The sequence below is a fragment of the Gorilla gorilla genome, chromosome 8 (assembly GCF_029281585.2).
Source record: "Gorilla gorilla gorilla isolate KB3781 chromosome 8, NHGRI_mGorGor1-v2.1_pri, whole genome shotgun sequence".
NCBI lineage: Eukaryota > Metazoa > Chordata > Mammalia > Primates > Hominidae > Gorilla > Gorilla gorilla.
In genome coordinates, this window is record NC_073232.2 from 116306554 (window position 1) to 116328126 (window position 21573).

Sequence of the window (21573 nt, forward strand, 5' to 3'; positions counted from 1 at the left end):
CTTGTTTGCCCCATTTCAACACCAGCTTGGTTCTCCTTTTCCTCCCTGCTTTGACACTCTCCTTTTCTTCCTCACTGTGAATGGGATTGTTATGCAAATTCTGCTTTTGGCCGTGTCTGCCTGGAGTAATTGGCATTTGCCTGAATTTCTCAGGCTTGCTCTGGAACAAATCACCTGCTTCTCTAATGAGTGTCAGCCTTGCAGCCCTCCAGAACATGCAAAACGTGGAGCAGTCAACACTTACCTTTGTCTCCTTTTTCTCCCTTGTGTCCTCGAGGGCCAGGTGGCCCAGGATGACCTGGTGGCCCAGCAGGGCCCCTGTCACCTGGAAGGAAAAATGGAGCGTAACTAAGTAATACCTGAGTCTGGGGACTGAGGGCACAGGTAGCCGGTGTGGCACCAGCACAGGAGCTGCTTTTCAGTACGAGGCGGGTGTTAACACAGGATCCAGGGACTGGCTCTCTGCCACCACTTACCTTTGGGTCCTGGAGTGCCCATCTCTCCTTTTTGCCCAGGGGGTCCTTGAATGGCTCCATAAGCTGCAAAAGCAAGGAAACACTGGCCTTAGAGTCTTGATCACCTGGAAGCTTGGGACATCAAGTCATTTGTTCAGAGTAACACAGAGAGATAGTGATGGAGTTTGGACATGTAAGAGGAAACAAAGTTCAGAATTTATAGAATTTGTCTAATTTTGAGCATCTCAAATGTTAATAACTGGAGGTTTCTCATGAGACTCGTGTCTCTGGAGCAGACCCGTGGGAACCTATGCAGTGAGGCAGGTGCTGGGAAAGCAGTTGGATGCCCTTACTTCGGAAGAAGTCCATGAGGTCCGCAGTCACGTTGCTGTAGGCAGAGAAGACCTTGCTGATGCCGGGTGGCCCCTGCGGCCCAGGCCGGCCTGGTGGGCCCTGGACAGTGTAGGCCATCCCTTGCAGTAGGCCCTGACCTGTAAAACACCAGAGCTTGGGCACAGGAAGCAGGGATCGCCCAGTACCCTCTTCAGCAGGAGCACAGTGCCCTCCGAGTGTCAAACTCCCAAAGCAGTTGAATTAGATCAAGCCGCAGCAAGGGTGAAGCCCTCCAACTTCCTTTGTATTCTACTGTGTGACTGGCACAGGTCTCTTCCTGCTGTGGGCCGGCATCAAAAGCTTGTTGACTGCGTAACTGTGCCGTTAAGCTGCACAGGGAAAGGACTCTTAGCCAACATCCTTCTCTCGGCCCCAGCAGAAAAACCAGCATGGTCATATGACTCATCTGGGACCCAGAACGAGTTAGGTGTTGGGAAAGCAAAGTACAAAGCCCCCAGTGTGCTCTGTTCCCCACAGCTCAGATCCCAGGACTGGGGCTCCTTAAGCTGAGTAGGCTGAGAGCTAGGCTGGGGCTGCCTGTCCCCTCCAGCCCCTGCCTGCTTGATTCTGTCTTCACAGCCTGGGGGTTCCACAAACAAAAAAGCCAGTCTGGAGATGCTCCCACGCTCCTCCCCCCCCAGCACCAAGGCCTAAATGTCCCCACTTACGCTGCATGCTCTCTGACACCCTCACAGCCAGCTCATTGTAATCCAGACCTCCAGCAAAGTCAGCTCCCAATAGTCCGCCATTGCCAGCATACATGCCGCCTTCTGCTGCTGCCCCATAGCCTCCACCTGGGCCGATGTCAGTGCCATAGGGACCCCCGTCTCCTGCAGCTGCACCAAAGGCACCGCCTGCACCCAGGGAGCCTGCACCACCTCCTCCTGTGCTCATGGAAGAGCTGTAGGAGCTGCCCCGCCTGACAGATGAGCTGTGTGAGGAGGAGCTGCTACCCCGACTGTGGGAGGCATCCGTGGACAGGAGGCGGCTGTCCCCAGGGGGTCCCTGCGGCCCAGGAGGGCCTGGGGGGCCAACAATGAAGCTGCGCACATCAGGACCTGCAGGGTGAGAAGCTGCGTGAGTGGGAGCTCAGATCTCGGTGGAGAGAAAGACTCGGTAGTTAGGGAGTCTCTCCCAGGGTGTCAATGCCCCTGAGAGACCAGAAGTGAACTTCAAGGTTCTTGTACCCGAATGGGAGAATTTTGGTGTGGAAGGAAACCGGGCTTACCCCGCCAGTGGCTCTCGTGTGTGGACTTCCTGTCCCTTTAAGTGCCTCCCTGCCCCACTTACAGGGAAAAGCAAGGCCTGCGGGGTGCCTGGTGGGGCATCACCGTCGGGGCACCTACTTGTGAGGTAGCTGATCAGCTCGCTCCGGAAGCTGTCGCTGTTTTCAGCTGCATAGGTTGCCAGGGCTCCTGAGACACCCGGGGGCCCTCGAGGCCCTGGGGGACCAGGAGGTCCTGGAGGGCCTGGGATGAATGACAAGCCGGCAGCTGGGCAGAAGGAAGAGAAAGAAAGGTTGGGGTAGTGCTGCGGAGGAAGCTGAACTCCCAGCCTGTGCTCGGGGCGCTGTGGGCCCCACCTGAAAGGAGGGGATGAGGCTGGGCCTCCCGGGTGATGGGAGGAGAGAAAAGCAGGAGGCCAGAGCCTGCTGTTTCCTGACATCATCCAGGAATGGCTGTTCCCGTCAGGCTCTCCCACTCCCAATTCTGAGCCTCATTCAACTCAGCCCTCCAGTCACTGAGAGGTGGAGCCCCAGGTCGGCCCCAATCTCACACCGGGCTGCGCCTGGGAAAGCCATCTCTCCCCATCTCTGTCCCTGCCACGGCTGAAGGCCCCTTGCCAGCACATGTGGCGCTCTCCAGGGCCCAGCACCCAGCACTGTACAGGCTCCAGGAGCACTTGGACTGCCCTTGCTAAAGCCCATGGGAGCCCCCAAGGCCCGGCTGCATCCCCTGCCCTCCCCATCCCACTCCACAGTGCCCTACTATGTAAGTAAGACGAGAGGTCCTCCACGCTGATGCTGGACCACACATTGCCTGGGATCCCTGGTGGACCCGGGGGACCTGGGGGTCCAACGATGCCTCTGAATTCAGACCCTGAGACACCAAGGGAGGGCACGGAGTCAGTCCTGGCCTGGGCCAAGGGACTCTGCTTCCTCCCCAACCAGTTGGACAGATGTCCCCTGTTGGGCCTTACCTCGCAGCAAGGAGAGGAGCTCCTCATAGGAGGTTCCCGGCAAGCCAGGGGGCCCCGGGGGACCAGGAAGCCCAATGCTGATCCCAGAACCTAGGGACGTGATGGATTCAGATCAGGCAGGGGAAGGCAGATGGAAACACCTGTCAGAGAGGAGGTCGGACACAGAAGAGGTTTGGACAGAAGTGGGGTCCAAGAAAGAGAAGAGATGGTGGCACGAAGAGAGACAGAGAGGAGGAGCCCAAAGGAGGAACGGAGGGGCCCACGGGGCGGAGAAGCAGGGCCAGTGTGCCTGTGTGCTTCATTCTGTGTGTGTGTGTATGAGTATGTGTGTATGGGAGTGTGTGTATGGGAGTGTGTGTGTGTATGAGTGTGTATGGGAGTGTATGGGAGTGTATGGGAGTGTGAGTACAGGAGTGTGTATGGGAGTGTGTTTATGGGAATGCGTGTGTGTGTATGCATATGTGAGTGTGTATGGGTGTGTCTGTGTGCGTATGGAAGTGTGTGTGTGTACGGGAGTGTGTGTATGGGAGTATGTGTATGGGAGTGTGTGTATGGGAGTGTATGTGTGTGTGTGAGTATGGGAGTGTGAGTGTGTGTCTATGGGAGTGTGTATGGGAGAGTGTATGTGAGTGGGAGAGTGTGTGCGTGAGTATGGGAGTGTGTGTGTGAGTGTGTGTGTATGGGAGTGTGGGTGTATGGGTGTGTGTATGGGAGTGTGTATGGGAGTGTGAGTATGGGTGTGTGTGTATGGGAGTGTGTGTGTATAAGTGTACAGGTGTGTGTGTATGGGAGTGTGTATGGGAGTGTGAGTATGGGTGTGTGTGTATGGGAGTGTGAGTATGGGTGTGTGTATGCGAGTGAGTGTATGGGTGTGTGTATGGGAGTGAGTGTATGGGTGTGTGTATGGGAGTGTATGGGTGTGTGTATATGGGAGTGAGTGTGTGTATGGGAGTGTGAGTATGGGTGTGTGTATGGGAGTGAGTGTATGGGTGTGTGTATGGGAGTGAGTGTGTATGGGAGTGTATGGGTGTGTGTATATGGGAGTGTGTGTGTGTATGGGAGTGTGAGTATGGGTGTGTGTATGGGAGTGAGTGTATGGGTGTGTGTATGGGAGTGAGTGTGTATGGGAGTGTATGGGTGTGTGTATATGGGAGTGTGTGTGTGTATGGGAGTGTGAGTATGGGTGTGTGTATGGGAGTGAGTATGGGAGTGTGAGTATGGGTGTGTGTATGAGACTGAGTGTGTGTGTATGGGAATGTGAGTATGGGTGTGTGTGTATGTGAGTGTGAGTATGGGTGTGTGTGTGTATGGGAGTGTGTGTGTGAGAGAGAGAGTTGTATGTAGACTCCACACGAGACAGTGCCTGAGACCCCCGTTTTGGCTTTCCTTGCCATGCTTCTTGACCTGCTCCAGGCTCACAGGTTTGAACGGCTCTGAGCACTGCTCATTGCTGGGGTTGGTGCAGTCTGGCAGGTGGGGGTCAGTGGGGCAATCACAGGGAAGTTCGCGCTGCGAGTCCTCATCCCAGTCATCCCAGGCCCTTCCCAACCACCCCTCCTGCAGACACTTACTCGACATGTAGCTGAGAATGCGACTACTCAGCTCTGCATAGTCCAAAGACAGGAGGGACCCATCTCCACTGGCTCCTGGTGGCCCTGGCGGACCCCGAGGGCCCATCAGGTACTGACGTAGGTACTGACGCACGTCATCCCCTGGAGAGGAGAGGATGCACTAGCAGGACCCACCCAGGCCATGGGGGTCGCAGCCATGGTCCAGCCACAGCCTCGGCTCCCGGGCACAAACCGGCTCCTGCGTGACATTTGTGAGTTCTGGGTCCGCAGGACCACGGTGTTCAGGGGGGACACCAGCAAGTTGCCAGGTTCCCGAAGGGACACCTGCCAGCTTGTCTGGCATGGGGGCTTGGGAGGACATTTCCTGCCGCCTTTCCAGCCGGTTTGCTGACTCAGCAAGCAGATCAGAGCAGTAAGTGGCTCTTTGTCCAAAGGACTCTGCCTCCCTCTTGCAGCCCTTCCAAGGCTCAGACGAGGACAAGGTTTGCCTGACGAGTGAGGCCAGGAGAAAGCAAAGATAGTCCCACCCTCGATCCCCCCACAGGTGACTCACGCTGCAGCACAGCCAGGATGTCTTCAGAAGAGATGGAGGACGAGAACAAGCTGACACCGTACCCCGAAGCTGTCGGGAAGAAAACCTCAGGTTACCTGCTTAGCAGGTACTGAAGCAACACCCTCATCATTCCAGAATCTGAAAGGCCCGGTCACTGAGCTGTTTGTCTTTGGGGCAAGTGGATGAATGGAGTATTATGAGGCTATTTTGAAAGCATAACAAAGTCAAATACTGTTGTTGGGATTTTTTTTTTTTTTTTGTAAGAAAGGAAGTTTACGTTCGAGAACATGCTTTAGCCTAATGCCTGCCAGATGCTGCCAACCTTCATGCACAGGTGGGAAGAACCTATAATTAGGAACACATTAGTCGATTGCAGGAAGGCTCACTCGGTGTCTCTCCAGCGTGGCCGCCCTGAATCTGGACAGACACTTGTTGACACTGTATCCCAGTGGCCCGAATATTATGAATTCGGAATTAAAACTCATGTTCCAGAGAAGGGCAAAGCAAACAGCAAATGAGGAGATGAGGCTCTGGGAGCAAAAGCAGACCCACAGGAGGAAGGTGCCAGGTGCAGGGCGTAGGGAAGGGCTTACTCCGTAAGTAGCTCACAACGTGGCTTGCCAGCTCTGAGTAGTCGAAAGTCTCGCCTGTGATGGTGGTGACAGGTCCTGGGGGACCAGGTGGACCTGGGGGACCCTGAACTCCGGATAGGTAAGATCTAATACTGTCACCTGCCGACCAAGGAACAAAGCAAAGTCAAGCTTGTCCCAAGAGGACATGCTCTCCCCACGGAGGCGACCTGAAGCACATGATAATATGCCTGCCCCGCCCCACACATGGGCCCAAGGCTGGGCCAGGAGGGAGCCTAAAGTTCCCCTCACTGTCCTTCCCCTAATTACAGATGGAGAAACTGAGACAGAGGCCTGAGCTGGGTCAAGTGGCCCATGAGGGCTGTGGGCCAGCAAGACTCCAGCCAGCCACCCATTTGACGAGCACATGCAAGGTGTGGTGTGAAAGCATGTGCGTGCAGGGGATCAGCACGTGCACCAGCCTCCTCCCCAGGGTGTGGGCGAGGTGAGGTTGTGTCGGGGGCAGCTATGAGAAGGCTGGTGTTGGGGAGCTCATAGGCCTGTAGGCCTGGCTCTGCAGGGGGAAGACGTGGGCCTGGACACATAGACACACACACACACACACACACACACACACACACACACACACACACACACACACACACACACACTCTCTCCCACTGCCCTACATCGTCCCATGTCTCTTAGCCTCATTTCTGTGATGATACCACAGCTCCCTTGCAAAGAGACTGTATCTCCATGTTCTTGTCCCCACGGCTTGCGGCGGCCGGCTACTCACTCTGCATGTACTCAGAGATGTACTGCTGAATCTCCTGGCCAGAGATGCTGATAGAGCCCGGAGGCCCAGGGGGTCCAGGGGGCCCTGGCGGGCCTGACACGTACATGGTACTCGATGATCCCCCTGCAGCAAAGAGAAAGTGTCCTGTGTCGGTTTCTCCACCCTAGGGTCAGACAAACGGGCCCAGGAATAGCTTCCATGGTCTGAGGAGGGAGGGTCTTCTCAGGGGGAGAAATAGGATAGTGGCAAGGAGAAGGGTCCCCGAGAAGAGAAGAAAGGACAGCCTGTAACAGCCACTGTCTGAAAGTGGCACAGAGCTAGGAAGCTGCCCCAGGCCAAACCGCCCTTTCCTTCTGCAACCTGCTGAAGGACCCCCAACATCGCATCCCCCTTCTCTCAACTCCCCAGCACCCTGGGTCTGTCTGTTCTCCATCATGCAGTGTCTGCATTGTTAGGTATCATTATATGTACCTGGGTCCTTCCCCTCAACCCAGTAACTCGTAACCTCCTTAAAGGCAGCTCACAGGTCCTAGCACATGGAGAAGACAGCCAATCAACAATGAATCATGGAGAAATGAATGAACGAATAGAGCAACATCCTCACTGGAATGATCAGCCTTCACCAGAAGAAGCGGAGAGGAACTTTGGTCACTTTCAGTTCTTACCTTCAGAAGGACCACTAGGAATGCCAAGAGCCCCTGGAACACCTGGATCACCTGAAATCCAAAATGAGAAGTTTGCCTCACCTCCTCCAGGAAGCCTTCCCTGGTTAAGCCAAACCACACTTATTAGTGTGTGTCTCAACAATCGTCCCATGTCTCTTGGCCTCCTTTTTGTAATAATACCACAGCTCCCTTGTACAGAGGCTATATCACCATGTCCTTGTCCCTTCCTCCCTCTGGCCTTTCCTTCCTCCAGCCTCTTCTCTCTCCCAAGACTTTACACTGATAAGTACTTGCTGCCATCTCTTCAGGCTCTGGGCTCTGGGCACCAGGCTCACCCCTACTCCTCACCACCTTCTCGCTGCTCCCTCACTGACCTTTGTCACCTTTGGGTCCCTGGGGGCCAGGTGGGCCTGGTGGTCCCTGAAGGTTGAGTCCGAAAGAACTGGACCCTGGAGGCCAACAACACACACAGTGCAGTCAGCCAGGGTTTGGAGAGGCTCTGGCCAGAGCCAGAATGGGGCGGGGTTCAGCCCTTACCTGAGGTTGAGAAACCTGGGAGGCCTTGCTCGCCTGAGGAACACACCAAGGGAGGGACAGTCAGCCTCACTTTTCTCACCCACTAACAGCCCCGTAGAGCCTCCCCAAGATCCATGATTGCTGGGGCTGCGTTGCCCTTTGGGCAGTACCTAGAGATGCCACACACACACACACACACATACACATGCACACACGCACACTTGCACTACACCCATGCACACACTCAACCATTCCTAGAGAAATGCTGCTCTACTCTTGCTTATTTGCACCAGGTGCCTTTCTATCAAGCTCAAAGCTCTTGGGAGGTGAGCTTTTGCCATCCCCACCCCTACCCCAGGTTTTGTTTGATGCCGGCTCTACTGTACCTTGGTGTCCTCTGGGGCCTGGGGGACCTGAGGGAAAAAGGCAGAGAGCTCTGAGACAGGTACCAACCAGGTGTTGTGGTTTCAATGGGCCCATGGAGGAGGGGATAGGGGCTCCAATGCTAGAGCAGATATAGAACTTGGGGTTCCTTGTGCCTCTCCTCTCACTAGGCCAATGTTGGGTGGCTATCCTTTGTAGAGTTTCTGACTATTGTGCCTCCCCCCTACCTTTGCTCCAGGCTGCTGAGCTCCTAATGGGATAAGGCAGAAGGATGCAAAAATGCCCCAGCTCATTCAGCTTCATCCAAACCCTCCTGGCAACCAGCAGGTAAACAGAGGACACATACTGGCTTCTGGGTTCCCTGATACACTGTTCTCACCTTGGTCTCCCTTGGGACCTGGGGGGCCAGGTGGGCCTGGGGGGCCAGAGAGGAAGGTTTCTGCAGAGGAAAGAAATAGTTTGAGTATGGACACTGATGTTTGTGAAGAAGCAGCACTTTGCACAGCACCTGACAACATAGATGCTCAATCAATACTTGTCAAATAGATGGATGGGTGGATGGATGGATGAATGGGTGGGTGGATGAATGGGTGGGTGGATGAATGGGTGGGTGGATGAATGGGTGGGTGGATGAATGGGTGGGTGGGTGGGTGGGTGTGTGGGTGGATGGATGGATGGATGGATGGATGGATAGGTGGATGGGTAGATGGATGGATAAATGGATGGGTGGATGGATTTTCCACTAGGAACAGGTTCTGGCCTAATGCTTGCTTTAAAGTTATTTCCATAAGTTTCTATGTTGTACTGTCGGCACTTACTTCATGTGCATGTATCCTGCCTACTTTATCAGACCTGGGCTCCCCAAGGATAGGAACCAGGTCTCCCTGGTTAGGCCAGAAGCTCCCCAAGGGCAGAGCTGGCTCCCTCCCTCAGGCCAGACTACCAGGGTGGTTGGGTTGACATGGTTATTCCCTCCATGTGCAGCAAGCAGGAAGATTATATAAACATATCCCCATGGAAGTCACGAGCAGGAAGCCTGGTGAGTAGGTTGTGACCACAAGGCTACAGCCACAGTCTGTGGCAGGACAAGGGCTGAGGTGGAGAACAGGTGCGGCTTGACTCCCTGACATTACCTGAGTTGGGCAGGAATGATCCTGGTGGGCCTGGTGGGCCTGGCAAACCCTCCCCTAGGAAAGAGAACCCCCAAGACTTATTAGTGCCAAGAGGGGAGCCAGGAACCCTCTGCTCAGGAGGAGGCAGCAGGGAAGCTCTTTCCTATAAGCCAGCCCAGAGGGCCCTGGGCTCAGGGTCCCATTGCTACCCACCTCTCACCTCCCCCTCCCACCTCCCAGTGGTAAGCTCGGCTCTCACCTGGTGGGCCTCGGGGTCCTGGTGGGCCTGGAATGGAAAGCCCTGCAGAAGAAAGCAAGGAAGAGGCCATGCTGAGCTCAGGGAGCTGATGCCACCCCTGAGGATCTTGGCTTCCTCACTAAGTGCATTGAATCTCCTGTCCCCCAAACTCCCCACCTTCCAAAGGTCCCCAAGATACTCACCTGGTGGCCCACGTGGGCCGGGTGGGCCTGGGGGACCTTGTAAATTAAGAACTTCTATAGAGAGAAGAAAATAGAAATGAGCAAAAGCTGTCACGAGGCTGCTCTCTGCCACACTTCTCACCTCTCACTGGATCTGCAGTTCCAGGCACCCCAGGCTACCCTCACAGCCCAGACACCAGGCCCTGTGTCATGGCACAAGAGCCTGCAGCACCTCATCTGCTAAGGGTGCCCCCCCACTCAGAGGCAGGGCAGGACCATAGTCAAGCTCCCTGACAGCTGATAAGAGCATGTGGAATGACGGGGATACATTGGATTTTGGTGTCAGAAAGTCTGAGTTCAAACCCCTGCTCCCACACATCTAGCTGGTGACTTTGGGCAAGTTCTCAACCACTTTCAGCCTCAGTTTCCTCCTCTGTAAACCAAGGTCAAAAAGATCTACATCACGGGGGTGTTGGGAAGACTCGGTGAAACACTGAAGACCAAGCTCCTAACACAGTGATAGCTCAGAGTGAGCGCTGGACCGGGTGGGCTGAAGCCTCTGCTGTTCTGCACTCCAGATGTCCAGGTGGGAGGCCCGGCAGTCTCCACCTGGGCTCCTTAAAGGACCCGGGAGTCAGTCCTCTCAGCCTGGGCCTGCAGCCGAGAACCCACAGACAGTTGTCATTGCTCTCTGGGTCAGCTGTACACTCCTGCCAGATACTCATCTTCAAGGCCAAGTCTGCCCCTGGTCCTCTTGTAATCCCAGAACTTCTCTGACAGCTGCCCCAAGCTCCAGGGAATCACCTTGCGAGACCCCGGTGAAGAGCCCTGGCCCTGTCCTCCTTTTCCAAAACACACCTTTCACGTCATCTAGAACAGAGGGGCCCATGTCCATCCTGAGAGGAAAGTCCTCCCGACTGGGCCCATCGCTTTGCGTTCTTGCAGGGTGTGACATACCTTGCTGTCCTGGGAGACCAGCTGGGCCGGCAGGGCCTGGAAACGGGGTTGAGGAAGAAAAGGCTAAATCTGCATGTAGGGTCATAGAAAGAACTAAAGGCATAATTCCTCCCAAGGCATGGAACAGAGACCCAAAGAGGCCACCTTGCTTATTTGAGAGCAATAAGCAATTCGAGATCAGCCCTGCGGTCCAGTTGCGTGAGAACATCTCTGACAGGCACCGGGACCCCGGGGCAGGCGGGACTGCCCCCTCTGCTGCTGTCCTGTAATGGTTAGGGACTTCTACATGCCTCTATGTACTCCTTCTCACTGGAGCTTGTCAGGAGGGAAGGCTGGTACATTCTGGCCTTGGTTGTGGTAAGTTGTGTACTTCATTTGTACATAAAAATGTAAAATAATTAAAAATACATATAACAAAATAACAGGCACTTTGGAAAGGTAGGAAACAAATTGTCCATAACTCTTCAATGTGTGGGCATTTTATTTTCTTCCAGCATTTTTTCTTTTTTGCATCTTGTATTAATACAGTTGAAACCACAGAGCAGGCATTAGTGAGTGTCCTGCTCTTTCAATAAACGTTTTATCTCCTAACAACTTTGTTCGGAAGTTTTCATATTTTTGTCACCATCCCATGTGGAAATATTTTCTTCAAATAGATACCTAGCATTTTTGTTGCCCTGGATGCAGAATATCAAATTGTTTTCCAGGAGGAAACAAAGGGCTCAAGGACTGAGTCTTCTGATTGGCCACAGGCTCTGGAGGTAGACTGATCTGGGCCAAATCCTTTGTCCTGCTGCTTATTGGCCGTGGGACCTTGGGCAAGTCATTTACCCACTCCAAGCCTCAGCCTCCCCTTCTCTAAATGCTGAGAGCACATTCACCTCCTATGCTGTGAAGTAGGATAACTGATCTACCTCATTGTCTGAGAATGCAAGAGTTTGCTTTTCTCAGGCCAAACTCCTTATTCTCTTTACCAGGTTCAGTTCCTGCCCTGGGTTTCAGGATCTGAAGAAATATGGCTAGAGTCACTACTGCCAAGACCTATTGCTGATTTGGGGCAAAGCAAGAAAATAGACTGACCTGGGGCACCTGGAGGTCCTGGGGGTCCCATGGCTCCAGGAGGTCCTGGGGGGCCTGGGACAGTGATCATCGATGACCCCTCTGAAAACAGAAAGCACATGGAACATTGAGCCCTACTTTTCTCACTCAGAGGCGCTGGGACCCAAGCCAGGTTGTGGTGGGCAGCCTGGCATTTCTTCTTCTCATCGCTGCTAAATTTCCCTCCTCCCCCACTACTGATCCAAAAAACTCCCTGCCACATCCTGCCCAGAACGCTGCAGAGTCACGGTAGGTGCCCAGCATAAGAAAGACACAGAAAGGAGGGTCCCTCTAGGACCTGCCTACCTGAAGTCACGATCTTGCCTGGAGCTCCTGGTTCACCTAGGAAGAGAGGAAAAGGCTGAGAGTGGTTGTTCTGAGGATCAATTAGTGGCTCAATAAGCCATTTTCAAGGCTTCTGATTGCATTTGGGACCCACTTCTGGGCCTCTCACCATCAGGCTAAAGGCATTTTAATGAACTGAAGGAAGGCAAGCAGGATGCATTAAGCCCCAATCTTTCAGCCAGAGTCCCTGGAGGCCAGAGCATCCGTCTTCATTCAGAGAAGTGGCTTCACTTGAGGATGTGGAAAGCTTGCCTTTCAGTGAGCCCAGAATGAGGCTGAGTGGAGAGTCCTTCATGCTCCCACATTCCACCACCTCTGCCTGGGAAAATTACTCAAAGGTCAAAGGACAGAGGCGATGAGCCCGCCAGGTAGAGCGGGATTCCCAGAGTGCTCTGTGGGACAGTTGTAGGGGCTGTGCAGGATTAAAGGGGGGCTCTACAGTGGGTAAGTCTAAGAAGGTCCGAGTTATATAAAGGTTAACAAGATCTCTTTTCTGCCTTGTGTCTCAGAGCATTGAAAATACAAATGTGCGTGGAGAACTTTCGAGAAGAGGGCATTCCCAAACATATCAACTGGATGCAGTGCTGAGAACTGACAATCCATGGACTCACTTGGGGAAACCATTCTTTAGGGGCCCCTTTTTTCATTTCTCAAGTTCTGTTAGCAATTCAGTCATTCACACAATGAAAGGAGACTATTGCTCTCTCCCCTAAAGGAAAGCAGAGGGATGGTCTCTGCTCACCATCCTTCAGCCAGGGCTCATGAACAAGACGGGAGAAGCACTTGAGTTTGTTTTGTTGGGATGCAATCCAACATTCGGTAAAATGGCCCCTCTTGTGCATGTTGTCCAGGCAGGGTCTGAACTCCCCCTTGGACTGGAAGTCACGGGCCCTCAAAAAGGGAAGGTTTCTGTTATTCTTGGGAATTCCAAAACCTATGAGACTCTTACAAAAGGTACCATCCATTCGTGAACAGATCCGCGGACCTAGTGTGGTCTGCCTGGGACCTATAAACTCAGTTATCATTATTTTGGAATTACATTTCGTTAGCCCTAAAGAACTCCTTGGCCCAATCAGTCATTGGAAATGATTTCTGGAAAGTGGTTATTTTAGGGTCCCACCAAGAGTGACAGTGACTGCTCATGACAGAGCACAGCTCCATAGAATGTCAAAGTTCAGGAGCGTGTTGGAATCAAAGGAACAGAAGGACAAAGACCATCCCTGAGCACTGTGGGTCCCTGAACTTGCTCGGGGTTGAGGTCTGATAGGCAGAACTGGACAAGAGGGTCACTGTGTGCATGGGCATCACCACATTGCCCCAGTCAGACCCCCGAGGATGAGCTCCCCTCTGAGTACCCGACTTGCCCTCTCAGTAGCATCTTAACACTCCTCTCTGCCTGTACTAAAGCCTCCTCTCAGGAAGGGTCTGATGTAGCCATTCACATCAAGGCTGATGTGAATGATAAGGGCAAAGGTAGCTCCTGCCCCAGGGGAAAAGACTTGTTAGGAGGGGACCAAGCCTACATACCAGGTGGATGAAGCACTAATGGGGGCATTTAGAGGCAAAACAGGGCACAGAAAGGCTTTGGGGAGGGCAGTGCCCTTCTAGAACCTTCTGCAACAATGGCCTGGAGACATCCAAGTATGAAAGCAAGGCTCAGGTTTGTGGGGTGGGGAGGTGTTTGGGGAGGGGTGGGGCTTGAGGACTGGGCTTGGTTCACAAATCCCTGGGCTCCCAGCCTCATAGCCCTCTGCTAGAACCACTAGATGCCACTGTTGATCCAGGCTCTGGCCAGAGAAAGGCCTCCTCCTGTCCATCCCTTCCTTCCAAAAAAATGGCCAGTGAAAAGAAAGAAATCTCATTTGGAAATTCACTTACCTTTTATTCCTGGTCGGCCAGGGGTACCGGGAAGTCCTGATGTGATTAGAACAAGTAGTCAGGACGATGAAGGCCCAGCAATTCCAGACACCCTTGGGTGGTCACTAGTGCTCCATCACTCAGCACAGCCACACTGCTGACTGAAACCCTGGGACGCACCAGCTTTGCCTTCCGCCTTAGTCTAGACAACCCCGGGGAGCCTCTTGCTCTGAGCCCTTGTCCCTCTTTGGGAAATGGGGCAACAGCTTGGCTTGGAGCAGGCAGAGGCCTATGGGCTCAGTTTTGGAGGGTTCCATCCCTTGGGGTTATGAGCCACCTGGAGCCTGCAGAGCAGCCTCTGTCTCCCCTCTCCCCTGCAGGGGAGGGGCTCGGCTTCCTGTGTCCAATGCAGCATCACCCTCTTGCCTTTAACTACTGAACTCCTCTGTAAGAGCATTGGAAGCATGTCCCTATGAATTCAACTGCTGGGGGGCTGCTGCCTGATTTCATTTTCAATCTTTGCCTAATTTCTTTCAGGAAATTAGGGGATGAATGTAGTGATATGGGGGCACAATGGTCCAACTACAGGACAGGCTTTAACACTGAGGCTGTCCCAGAGAAACTGGGCTTTCCTGAACAAGGATGAGCGCCCATGCCCTGTCATGCCAGTGGGGGAACTTGGGCCTCTGGACTAACAGCTCTCCTGGCTAGTGGGAGCTCAGCTATGAGCTTGGGGTTCCTCTCAGATTCCTGCACCCGAGGGGAACAGGGCACAGGCAGACAGAATTGGCACACAATCTAATCTCATTTCTACTAGAATGGTGTTCTAGATTGTTCTGTGCCTATTGTTCCTTCCTAAGGTGCTTCTCACGACTCATAGTGAAAGGGAGTGTGAGCCAGGGAGTTGGCAGAGGAGAGGAAACTCTGGTGACTGCAGGAAAAGCCCTGGCCCAAGCAGTTACCCCAGGAGAAGGTGGGAGACAGCAGGTGGGAGTGATCCAGCGACTCACCCTGAGGTCCCTGGGGTCCTGTGAGACCTGCAGAAAATCAGACACAAGAGGGAAGAGTTGAAGGGTGGAGGCCATCCCTGGTAGCCACACCCACACCTGCAGAAACCGGTGGACACTGCAGTGGAGGGGTCAGTGGGTACAGAAGGACATGTCTCATGCCGGGGCTGCCAGCATCCTTGGACCTCTCAGCTCTGGATGGAGAGCAGTTCTTTGGGCTTTGCAGTGAAGCGACCCACCACTTTCTCAGGCAATGGTGCTGAGCCTATCTGGGTTCACAGACCCTTTTGGAATCTGAGGAGAGCCACAAATCCGGAATGCTCAACACTCATGGATCCCAATGCTGCCCTAGGTTCCCCCTCTATGGCTCCTGTCTGGGCACCCACCAAAGGAGGCTGAGGAGGCCCCTACTCTCAGAGGCCCCCGATGAATGCCCACCCGCCTTGACCACACAGCTTTCTTGGCTGGTTTTCATTTGTTCTTCCCGCAACCCTGAGAAGTTTGCTCTTTGCTCTCGGTGGAGACTCTAACAATGGCTTCCTCCTCGGCCTGGTGGGTGTTGGTGAGGGCCCAGTACAGGAGAGGAGGACAAGAGGAGAAGGGCTCAGAGGAGCAAGATAGCAAGGTGACCTTCAAGTCTGCAGTTTTAAGAGTGTCCTTGCCCCTTTCTAGAAATCCTTGTGTTTAGCTGTTAATCCCACTCTTCTGAATTGCCAGACTTAGTTACCCAGAGGTGCCAGGGCCTACAGCCACTGCACACAAAACAACCTAACACTATGGCAGTTCCCTGCTGAGCTGCTGGAGGAAAACGGGATAAGGCACACATGGGTGCATTTGTAAACACCTGCATGCACACACACAACCATGCACATATACACCCCTTCCCCCACAACCTGCACACCTGCACATGCACACACATGCCTACATCTACACACGCAAAGCACACACACACTAAGCAGGGCCATGGCTCCCTCTTCCTGCTCTGTTACCTGGCTTTCCTGGGTCTCCAGAAGGTCCTGGTGGGCCACGGATTCCAGGCATCCCTGTAAGACCTTGTTCACCTAGAGAGAGAATGGCCAACGTGGAAGTGTTTACATTTAGGAAAGCTAAACTGGTTATCACATCTGAACTGATAGTTTCTGAGGGTTTTCCTAATTGACTTGCTGGCAGGTGGAAAGGAGAAGGGGAACAGAACTGGACAATGCACACTTCCACATGCTATATGCTCCTCCGCACTATGGTTAAGGGGACTGAGGGCTGCATGCTGGAACAGGGGCTGTGACGGGAGTGAGGCTGGGGGCAGCAGATGAGTGACCAACCTCTTGGGCCTTGGTGTCCGTCTGGGCCAGCAGGACCTGGTAAAGTAGAAGCAAGGTCTTTCAGTTGCTCCTGGAGTGATTTCTGCGATTCCTCCCTCTACTGTCCCAGTGGCCTTGAAGCATATTGTGTCCCAGGATTCCACGCAGCCATCAGCCACGGGACAGCCCTGTCTGTCACACTCTCTGGATACGGTACTCCCACTGCCCCTTCTCCTAAACCAGCAATTGTCTCTTTTCCTGTTGAGAATTGTTCAGTGCCTTCCCAGTGCATCTCAAGCGCCTCGATGCTCAACACTTGTCGCGTTTACTTGAGGGCCTAGAAGTCAAGGTCCTCCATGTTCTTGTCTCCTCTGCTCTAGGCATTATTGTAACCTCTCTCCAAAATGGTGGCCTTCTGGGACCATATCTTGCTCTTTCCCATTTCTTTGTCTTTCCCTGCTCGTGCTGTCATCCCTGCATGGAATTTTCCAGACTGGTCATGCTTAAAATCTTTCCAACTTTTTGGGACCACTTGAAATGCCCCCTCCTCCGTCCTTCCTATTGGAAGAAATCTCTCCTTTGACCGTATCCTCACAGCACTCTGTACCTTGCGTGACACTTGTCACCTCATGCAAGTCTTATCTCCCCTTGAGGGAGGTAAAGCATCTCACTTGCCTAGCACAGTGTCAACACTCACAGCTGGGGAAGTGAACGAGAGTGCAGATGCTGCATCTCCACAGGTAAGGCTTAAACCCTTCTTGGGTTTGATCCTCAACATGGTCTTTTTTGTTTTGTTTTTTTTTTGAGAGATGAATTCTTGCTCTGTCACCCAGACTGTAGCGCAGTGGTGTAATCATGGCTCACTGCAGCCTCCAACTCCTGAGTTCAAGTGATCATCCTGAGTCCCAGGGATTACAGGCGTGAATCACTGCACCTGGCTACCTCTGAGATTCTTGGTCAGTTTCTGCAGCCAGGCTGACAGGCGCCTCAGGTGAACAAAAGCGTAAAAACCTGGATTTGGCCATGAGACTAGCCCTGGGATTCCTGGAACACTTGAGGCTCCTAAGGACTTCAACACTGTCTTCCCCAGGGGAGTGGGGAGCTCACAGGTAGCTCTTAGGTGAATGGACCATGCCCTGCAAGGCCTCTCCCAAAGTGGAAAGAAACCCACAGAGGTACCTGCAGCTCTCTGATCCCCAGAAAGGATGCCCAGACACAGAAATGACTGGTCAAGGGAGACTCTACCAGGAGTGGGCAGATTAGAGAGTAGGAGAGGCAGCTCTAGAAGACAGATCTCTCCAGGGTCGTGGTGACCCCTCAAATGGGGAACTCACTGAATCCATTCCTTTGGAACACTTACCCGTTGCTCCTTTAGCCCCGGGCTCACCAACAGCACCAGGCAAACCTCTCATGCCAGGCTCGCCTGCAAAGGACAAAGAACTAGCTGGTTGGACACTTGCAAGCTGTGTGTGCTTCAACAATGGTGGTCTGCTCTCTCCTCCAAGAGGTCAAGGAAGCAGCTTCTGCTTGGATTCCAAGGTCAGGGCCACTTGGAACCCCTGGGAAGTGGCATGGGCTCAACCAGAAACCACACCTAATCAGAATCATGGGCATGTGCATGAGTCTTATTTCCTTGGAAACTGAAAACCAACCCTTGAGTCACAGCTTTATCACTATCAATTTCCTTTATAATCATGCCAGTTGGCAGGAGGTCAGTGGTTGAGAGGATACCGGGGTGCAAACTTTCTGCTGCTTTGGGAAGAGCTTAATTTTCTCAACTGTATTCCCCAAAAGAATCAGAGACAATCCTACACTTTCTTTTTTGCTCCAAACATTTACTGTTTGGACTATACATCTGGATACCTCCTTATCTTCCACTCCAGGCTTTATTTTCTCATCTTGTGTTTTTTCTAGATCATGAGTTCCCTGAAGGGTTTTAAACAGATTCGGTATCTTACTTCTGGATTTTTTCCAACCTAGTGACTGATGGATTTACAAAAGTCGTGGATAGATTAACGTAGATTCCCATGACAGACTGACCTGTGAGGCCTCGAGGTCCTTTCTCACCCTGGTCACCTAAAGCAAACAAGGGGGAGGCGGAAAAAGCCACAGTTGTGAGCAAGGAAAACACTCTCACCCAGTAACAGGGTCCCTGGCTGCAGGGTAGTTCTCACTGTATCTGTGAACTCCTGTCAGCGGATGTTGGTGAGGACACAGCATTAATGCAGCCAAAGGAGCACATCTGAACTTTGGCAGAGTCAGTTTCCCCCCTACAAACTGACTCCCCAGCCCCTGCTGTTGCACAAATTGGTGCCATGGACACAAGAGGTCAGATGCCTTGGAATTCTGTGTCTTCACCACCCCGAGAACCACTCACCACCCCAGAATTCAATGTGATGTTAGTGCTTTGTTTCCTTTATTTGTGCCTCAGTTTCCCTATCTGAGAGGTTGGATTAGAATGAGATCTTGGTCCAGGTCCTGTGCACCCTCAGACCCTACAGTGAGGGTCCCATCTGGGCTCCCAGGAGTGAGGCAGGCCCTGGTAATGACAGAGCAGCAGTGAGTGGCATACCTTTGGGTCCTGGTGGTCCCATTGGTCCTTTGTCACCTAAAAAGGAAATGGACACCTTGGTGTTAAATGCCCTACAAGGGACAACCAGGAAGGGGCAATGTCTGTCTCTGAAGACAGGCTCCCTCAATCCTGACTTCTTCTTCCCCTCTTGCACTTGTCAGCCTGCATAGGCTGTGGGTCGTGTCCATCAGACCCTCACTGTCCCCCCAGGCCTCCCTCCAGCTTACCTTTGACACCAGGAAGTCCTACTTCACCTCGGAGCCCTTGGAGACCTACAGGACCTGCCCAGCAGAAGAAACCATGCACACAGATGAGTATCCCTGGCTTTGGAATGATGAGACATGTATGCACACACACACACATACAGGCACACATATGCACACACCCTATAGTAAAAGTCAAAGGATGCTTTCCATGGACTCCTTCCCAAGTCCTTTTTAAGTCATTTTGGCCCAGGTTCCTTGCCCCTGCTGATGAACAGGCATTAGAACACATTGTAGAGCCTTGGCAGAGGCACTGGCCACAGCTCAAGATTCTCAAGACAGCAGGACAAGCTCTGTGGCCATAGGGGACAAGAGAGAGGCAGGTGCTTGCTCAGATGGAGGCAGGATGGGGACTTCCATTGCTGAAGCTGCTGGAGGGTCTCAAGCCCTAAGCCAGGTCAGAAGGGATCTGGACAGGACATATCAGGGAGCCCAACCTCTGCCACAGGAGACACACATGCAGACTTGAATTCTATATCTCTAGGAGGCTTGCTTTATAATTGCTTCTTTGGCTTTAAAAATATTTGGTTTTCCTTTTAACATTGCCACCTTTGCCCCGGAAACAGAACCTATTTACAAGAAGCAGCACACTGACCTGGAGGGCCCTGTGGGCCAGGAGAGCCACTGGAACCTGAGAAGGAGGACGAGACAGCAGTCAGCAGAGGGGCAGATACAGGTGGGGACATCTGGCCCCGGTGCAGGGCAGGTGGGGGTTGGGGATGCTGTCTTCCAGGTGAGGGCTGTGTGAGTGTATTGCAGGCCAGGGGTGACCCCAGTGCATGTCCTCCTTAGGGAGGGGGCTGCTGCTGGGTGGGATCAAACTACCCTTTGCTCTTTCCCGGTCAGAGTAGAACATTTGGGCTGGGGCAGTAGAACATTTGGGTTTTGAGAAGGGGTCCATTCTCCCTGGGTTGCCCAGACATGTTACTTTTGTTGTGTGCATCTGGGCCGCAGTCAGTCAAGGAAATGGTCTAACTTCTGATTTCCTGAATGATCCATCCACCCACTTAGGGATCACATAACAAGGCCATTGAAGAGAGATGGAAACATGGCCCCAAGCCCATTATGGGGCTAAACTTACAGCCCTAGTCTTGACTCCCCAGGGACTGCTTTTCTGGGGGATGCTCTTTGGACCCACCCACCACCCCTGCACAGGCCTGGGGCAGGGGGTTAGGGCTGCCTGGGGCAGGGGGTTAGGGCTGTCTGGGGTCCCAGGGCCTCTTCTCTGTGATCCATCCTGAATGTGGCTTCTCCTCTGGAAAACTTTGATTCCTTCCTGCACACTGGACTTACCTTTGGGACCCACGGAACCTGGGACACCAGGTGGGCCATGAGGACCTGGTTCACCAGCAGCCCCTGAGGAGAAATGGAGGGATGAGCACTTTGGGAGAGGCCCCAGTGTGGCTGCCCCCTATCCTGGCACTGTCATTTGGAGGGGATGCTTCCCACCCTGCTAGTGGTCTTGGATCCATTTGGTGCCCCAGTGAGGCCACTTATCAGCAAAACTCCTTAGTTTGTACCCCCAGAGACTTTATAGTCTATGGAGTTTGACACCTAGTAGGCACTCAATAAATTTTATTGTCTGGTTGAGCAATATTTTAAAGAGAAAGTAAAGCTGAAAATAAAGCTTCCTGCTCACAGTCTGTTAGCATTAAGAGGACTTCTGGTATCTGTCTTGGTTTCCCCTGACAAAAGCAGTCTCATAGTTAAGGATGGAATTGCAACACCTTCCCCAGCCTCTCCAGCACTGAACCTACGTCTGGGGCCTTCCCCACCTCCCTCTTGGCCTCCTTCCAGCCAGGAGAGGCTCAAAGGTCTGTGCCCCACTCCACCTTACAATTGACTCTGCCCTGCCCTGCCCCCTGAGCCCCACCTCGGCCTGACTCCTCACCCTCCTTACCACCCAACTCCAGGAAGGCCACTGCTCCTGTGACCACTTTCCCGGTGGATTCCAGGGATGTCAGATGGGTTCTCAGCCCTAGGCCTGGCCCTGCAGCCCAGCCTATGCCCAGTGTCTCCACAGGGCCTAGCACAGACCCTGACTCAGGGTGGGTGCTCAGTAAATGAAGGAAGGAGGGAGAGAGAGAGACAGAGTGAAGGAGGGACGGGTGTTGACAGAGAGAAGGAAGCACAGGCATAGCTAACTCTGCCGGTGAAGGAATTGCCTCTTACCTCTTTCCCCTTTCTCTCCAGAACCAGGAGGCCCTGGCTCACCACGAGGTCCCATGGGGCCTTCTCGCCCTCTCTGGCCCATGGGGCCTTCCATGCCAGGATCTCCTAAAGACAGGGATGGCCAGCCTCCAAGTTAGGATCCCGTACCCCAGCTAATGGCTCCACAGGCAGCCTCCCATGGCAGACGCTTGCCTGGAGCCCTTCCCTGGCCTCCCTGCTTCTCTCCTGGACCCCATAGTCTTGGCTCAACCTGGAAGCCAGAGTGACCCTTTGAAAATGTGAGTAGATTATGTTCTACCTCTGCCCCAAACCTGCACATGGCTTCTCAACTCACCCAGAGTCAAAGCCAAAGTCCTTATGCTGGCCTC

At 53.3% G+C, this 21573-nt stretch overlaps 1 protein-coding gene across 4 annotated transcripts in view; it reads right to left on the reverse strand.

Moving 5' to 3' along the window:
* Positions 1-21573, reverse strand: part of COL17A1 (collagen type XVII alpha 1 chain) — a 56641-nt gene that overhangs the window by 1683 nt on the left and 33385 nt on the right. For 3 of the 4 annotated variants that reach the window (XM_055352894.2, XM_055352891.2, XM_019035398.4), the window contains 33 exons: positions 21206-21310; positions 20327-20389; positions 19629-19664; positions 18998-19051; positions 18771-18806; positions 18239-18274; positions 17559-17621; positions 16220-16255; positions 15890-15961; positions 14904-14930; positions 13915-13950; positions 11998-12033; positions 11674-11754; positions 10594-10629; positions 9658-9711; positions 9476-9517; positions 9238-9291; positions 8484-8543; positions 8107-8133; positions 7742-7774; positions 7579-7653; positions 7205-7255; positions 6540-6662; positions 5765-5902; positions 5172-5240; positions 4619-4759; positions 3048-3137; positions 2837-2947; positions 2195-2341; positions 1517-1906; positions 809-946; positions 477-539; positions 245-325 (listed from right to left, as the gene is read on the reverse strand). In XM_055352894.2, the coding sequence (XP_055208869.1) occupies positions 245-325; positions 477-539; positions 809-946; positions 1517-1906; positions 2195-2341; positions 2837-2947; positions 3048-3137; positions 4619-4759; positions 5172-5240; positions 5765-5902; positions 6540-6662; positions 7205-7255; positions 7579-7653; positions 7742-7774; positions 8107-8133; positions 8484-8543; positions 9238-9291; positions 9476-9517; positions 9658-9711; positions 10594-10629; positions 11674-11754; positions 11998-12033; positions 13915-13950; positions 14904-14930; positions 15890-15961; positions 16220-16255; positions 17559-17621; positions 18239-18274; positions 18771-18806; positions 18998-19051; positions 19629-19664; positions 20327-20389; positions 21206-21310 (2604 nt within the window). The remainder of the gene's footprint in view (positions 1-244; positions 326-476; positions 540-808; positions 947-1516; positions 1907-2194; positions 2342-2836; positions 2948-3047; positions 3138-4618; positions 4760-5171; positions 5241-5764; positions 5903-6539; positions 6663-7204; positions 7256-7578; positions 7654-7741; positions 7775-8106; positions 8134-8483; positions 8544-9237; positions 9292-9475; positions 9518-9657; positions 9712-10593; positions 10630-11673; positions 11755-11997; positions 12034-13914; positions 13951-14903; positions 14931-15889; positions 15962-16219; positions 16256-17558; positions 17622-18238; positions 18275-18770; positions 18807-18997; positions 19052-19628; positions 19665-20326; positions 20390-21205; positions 21311-21573) is intronic. The other variant, XM_055352893.2, reaches the window with a different exon arrangement.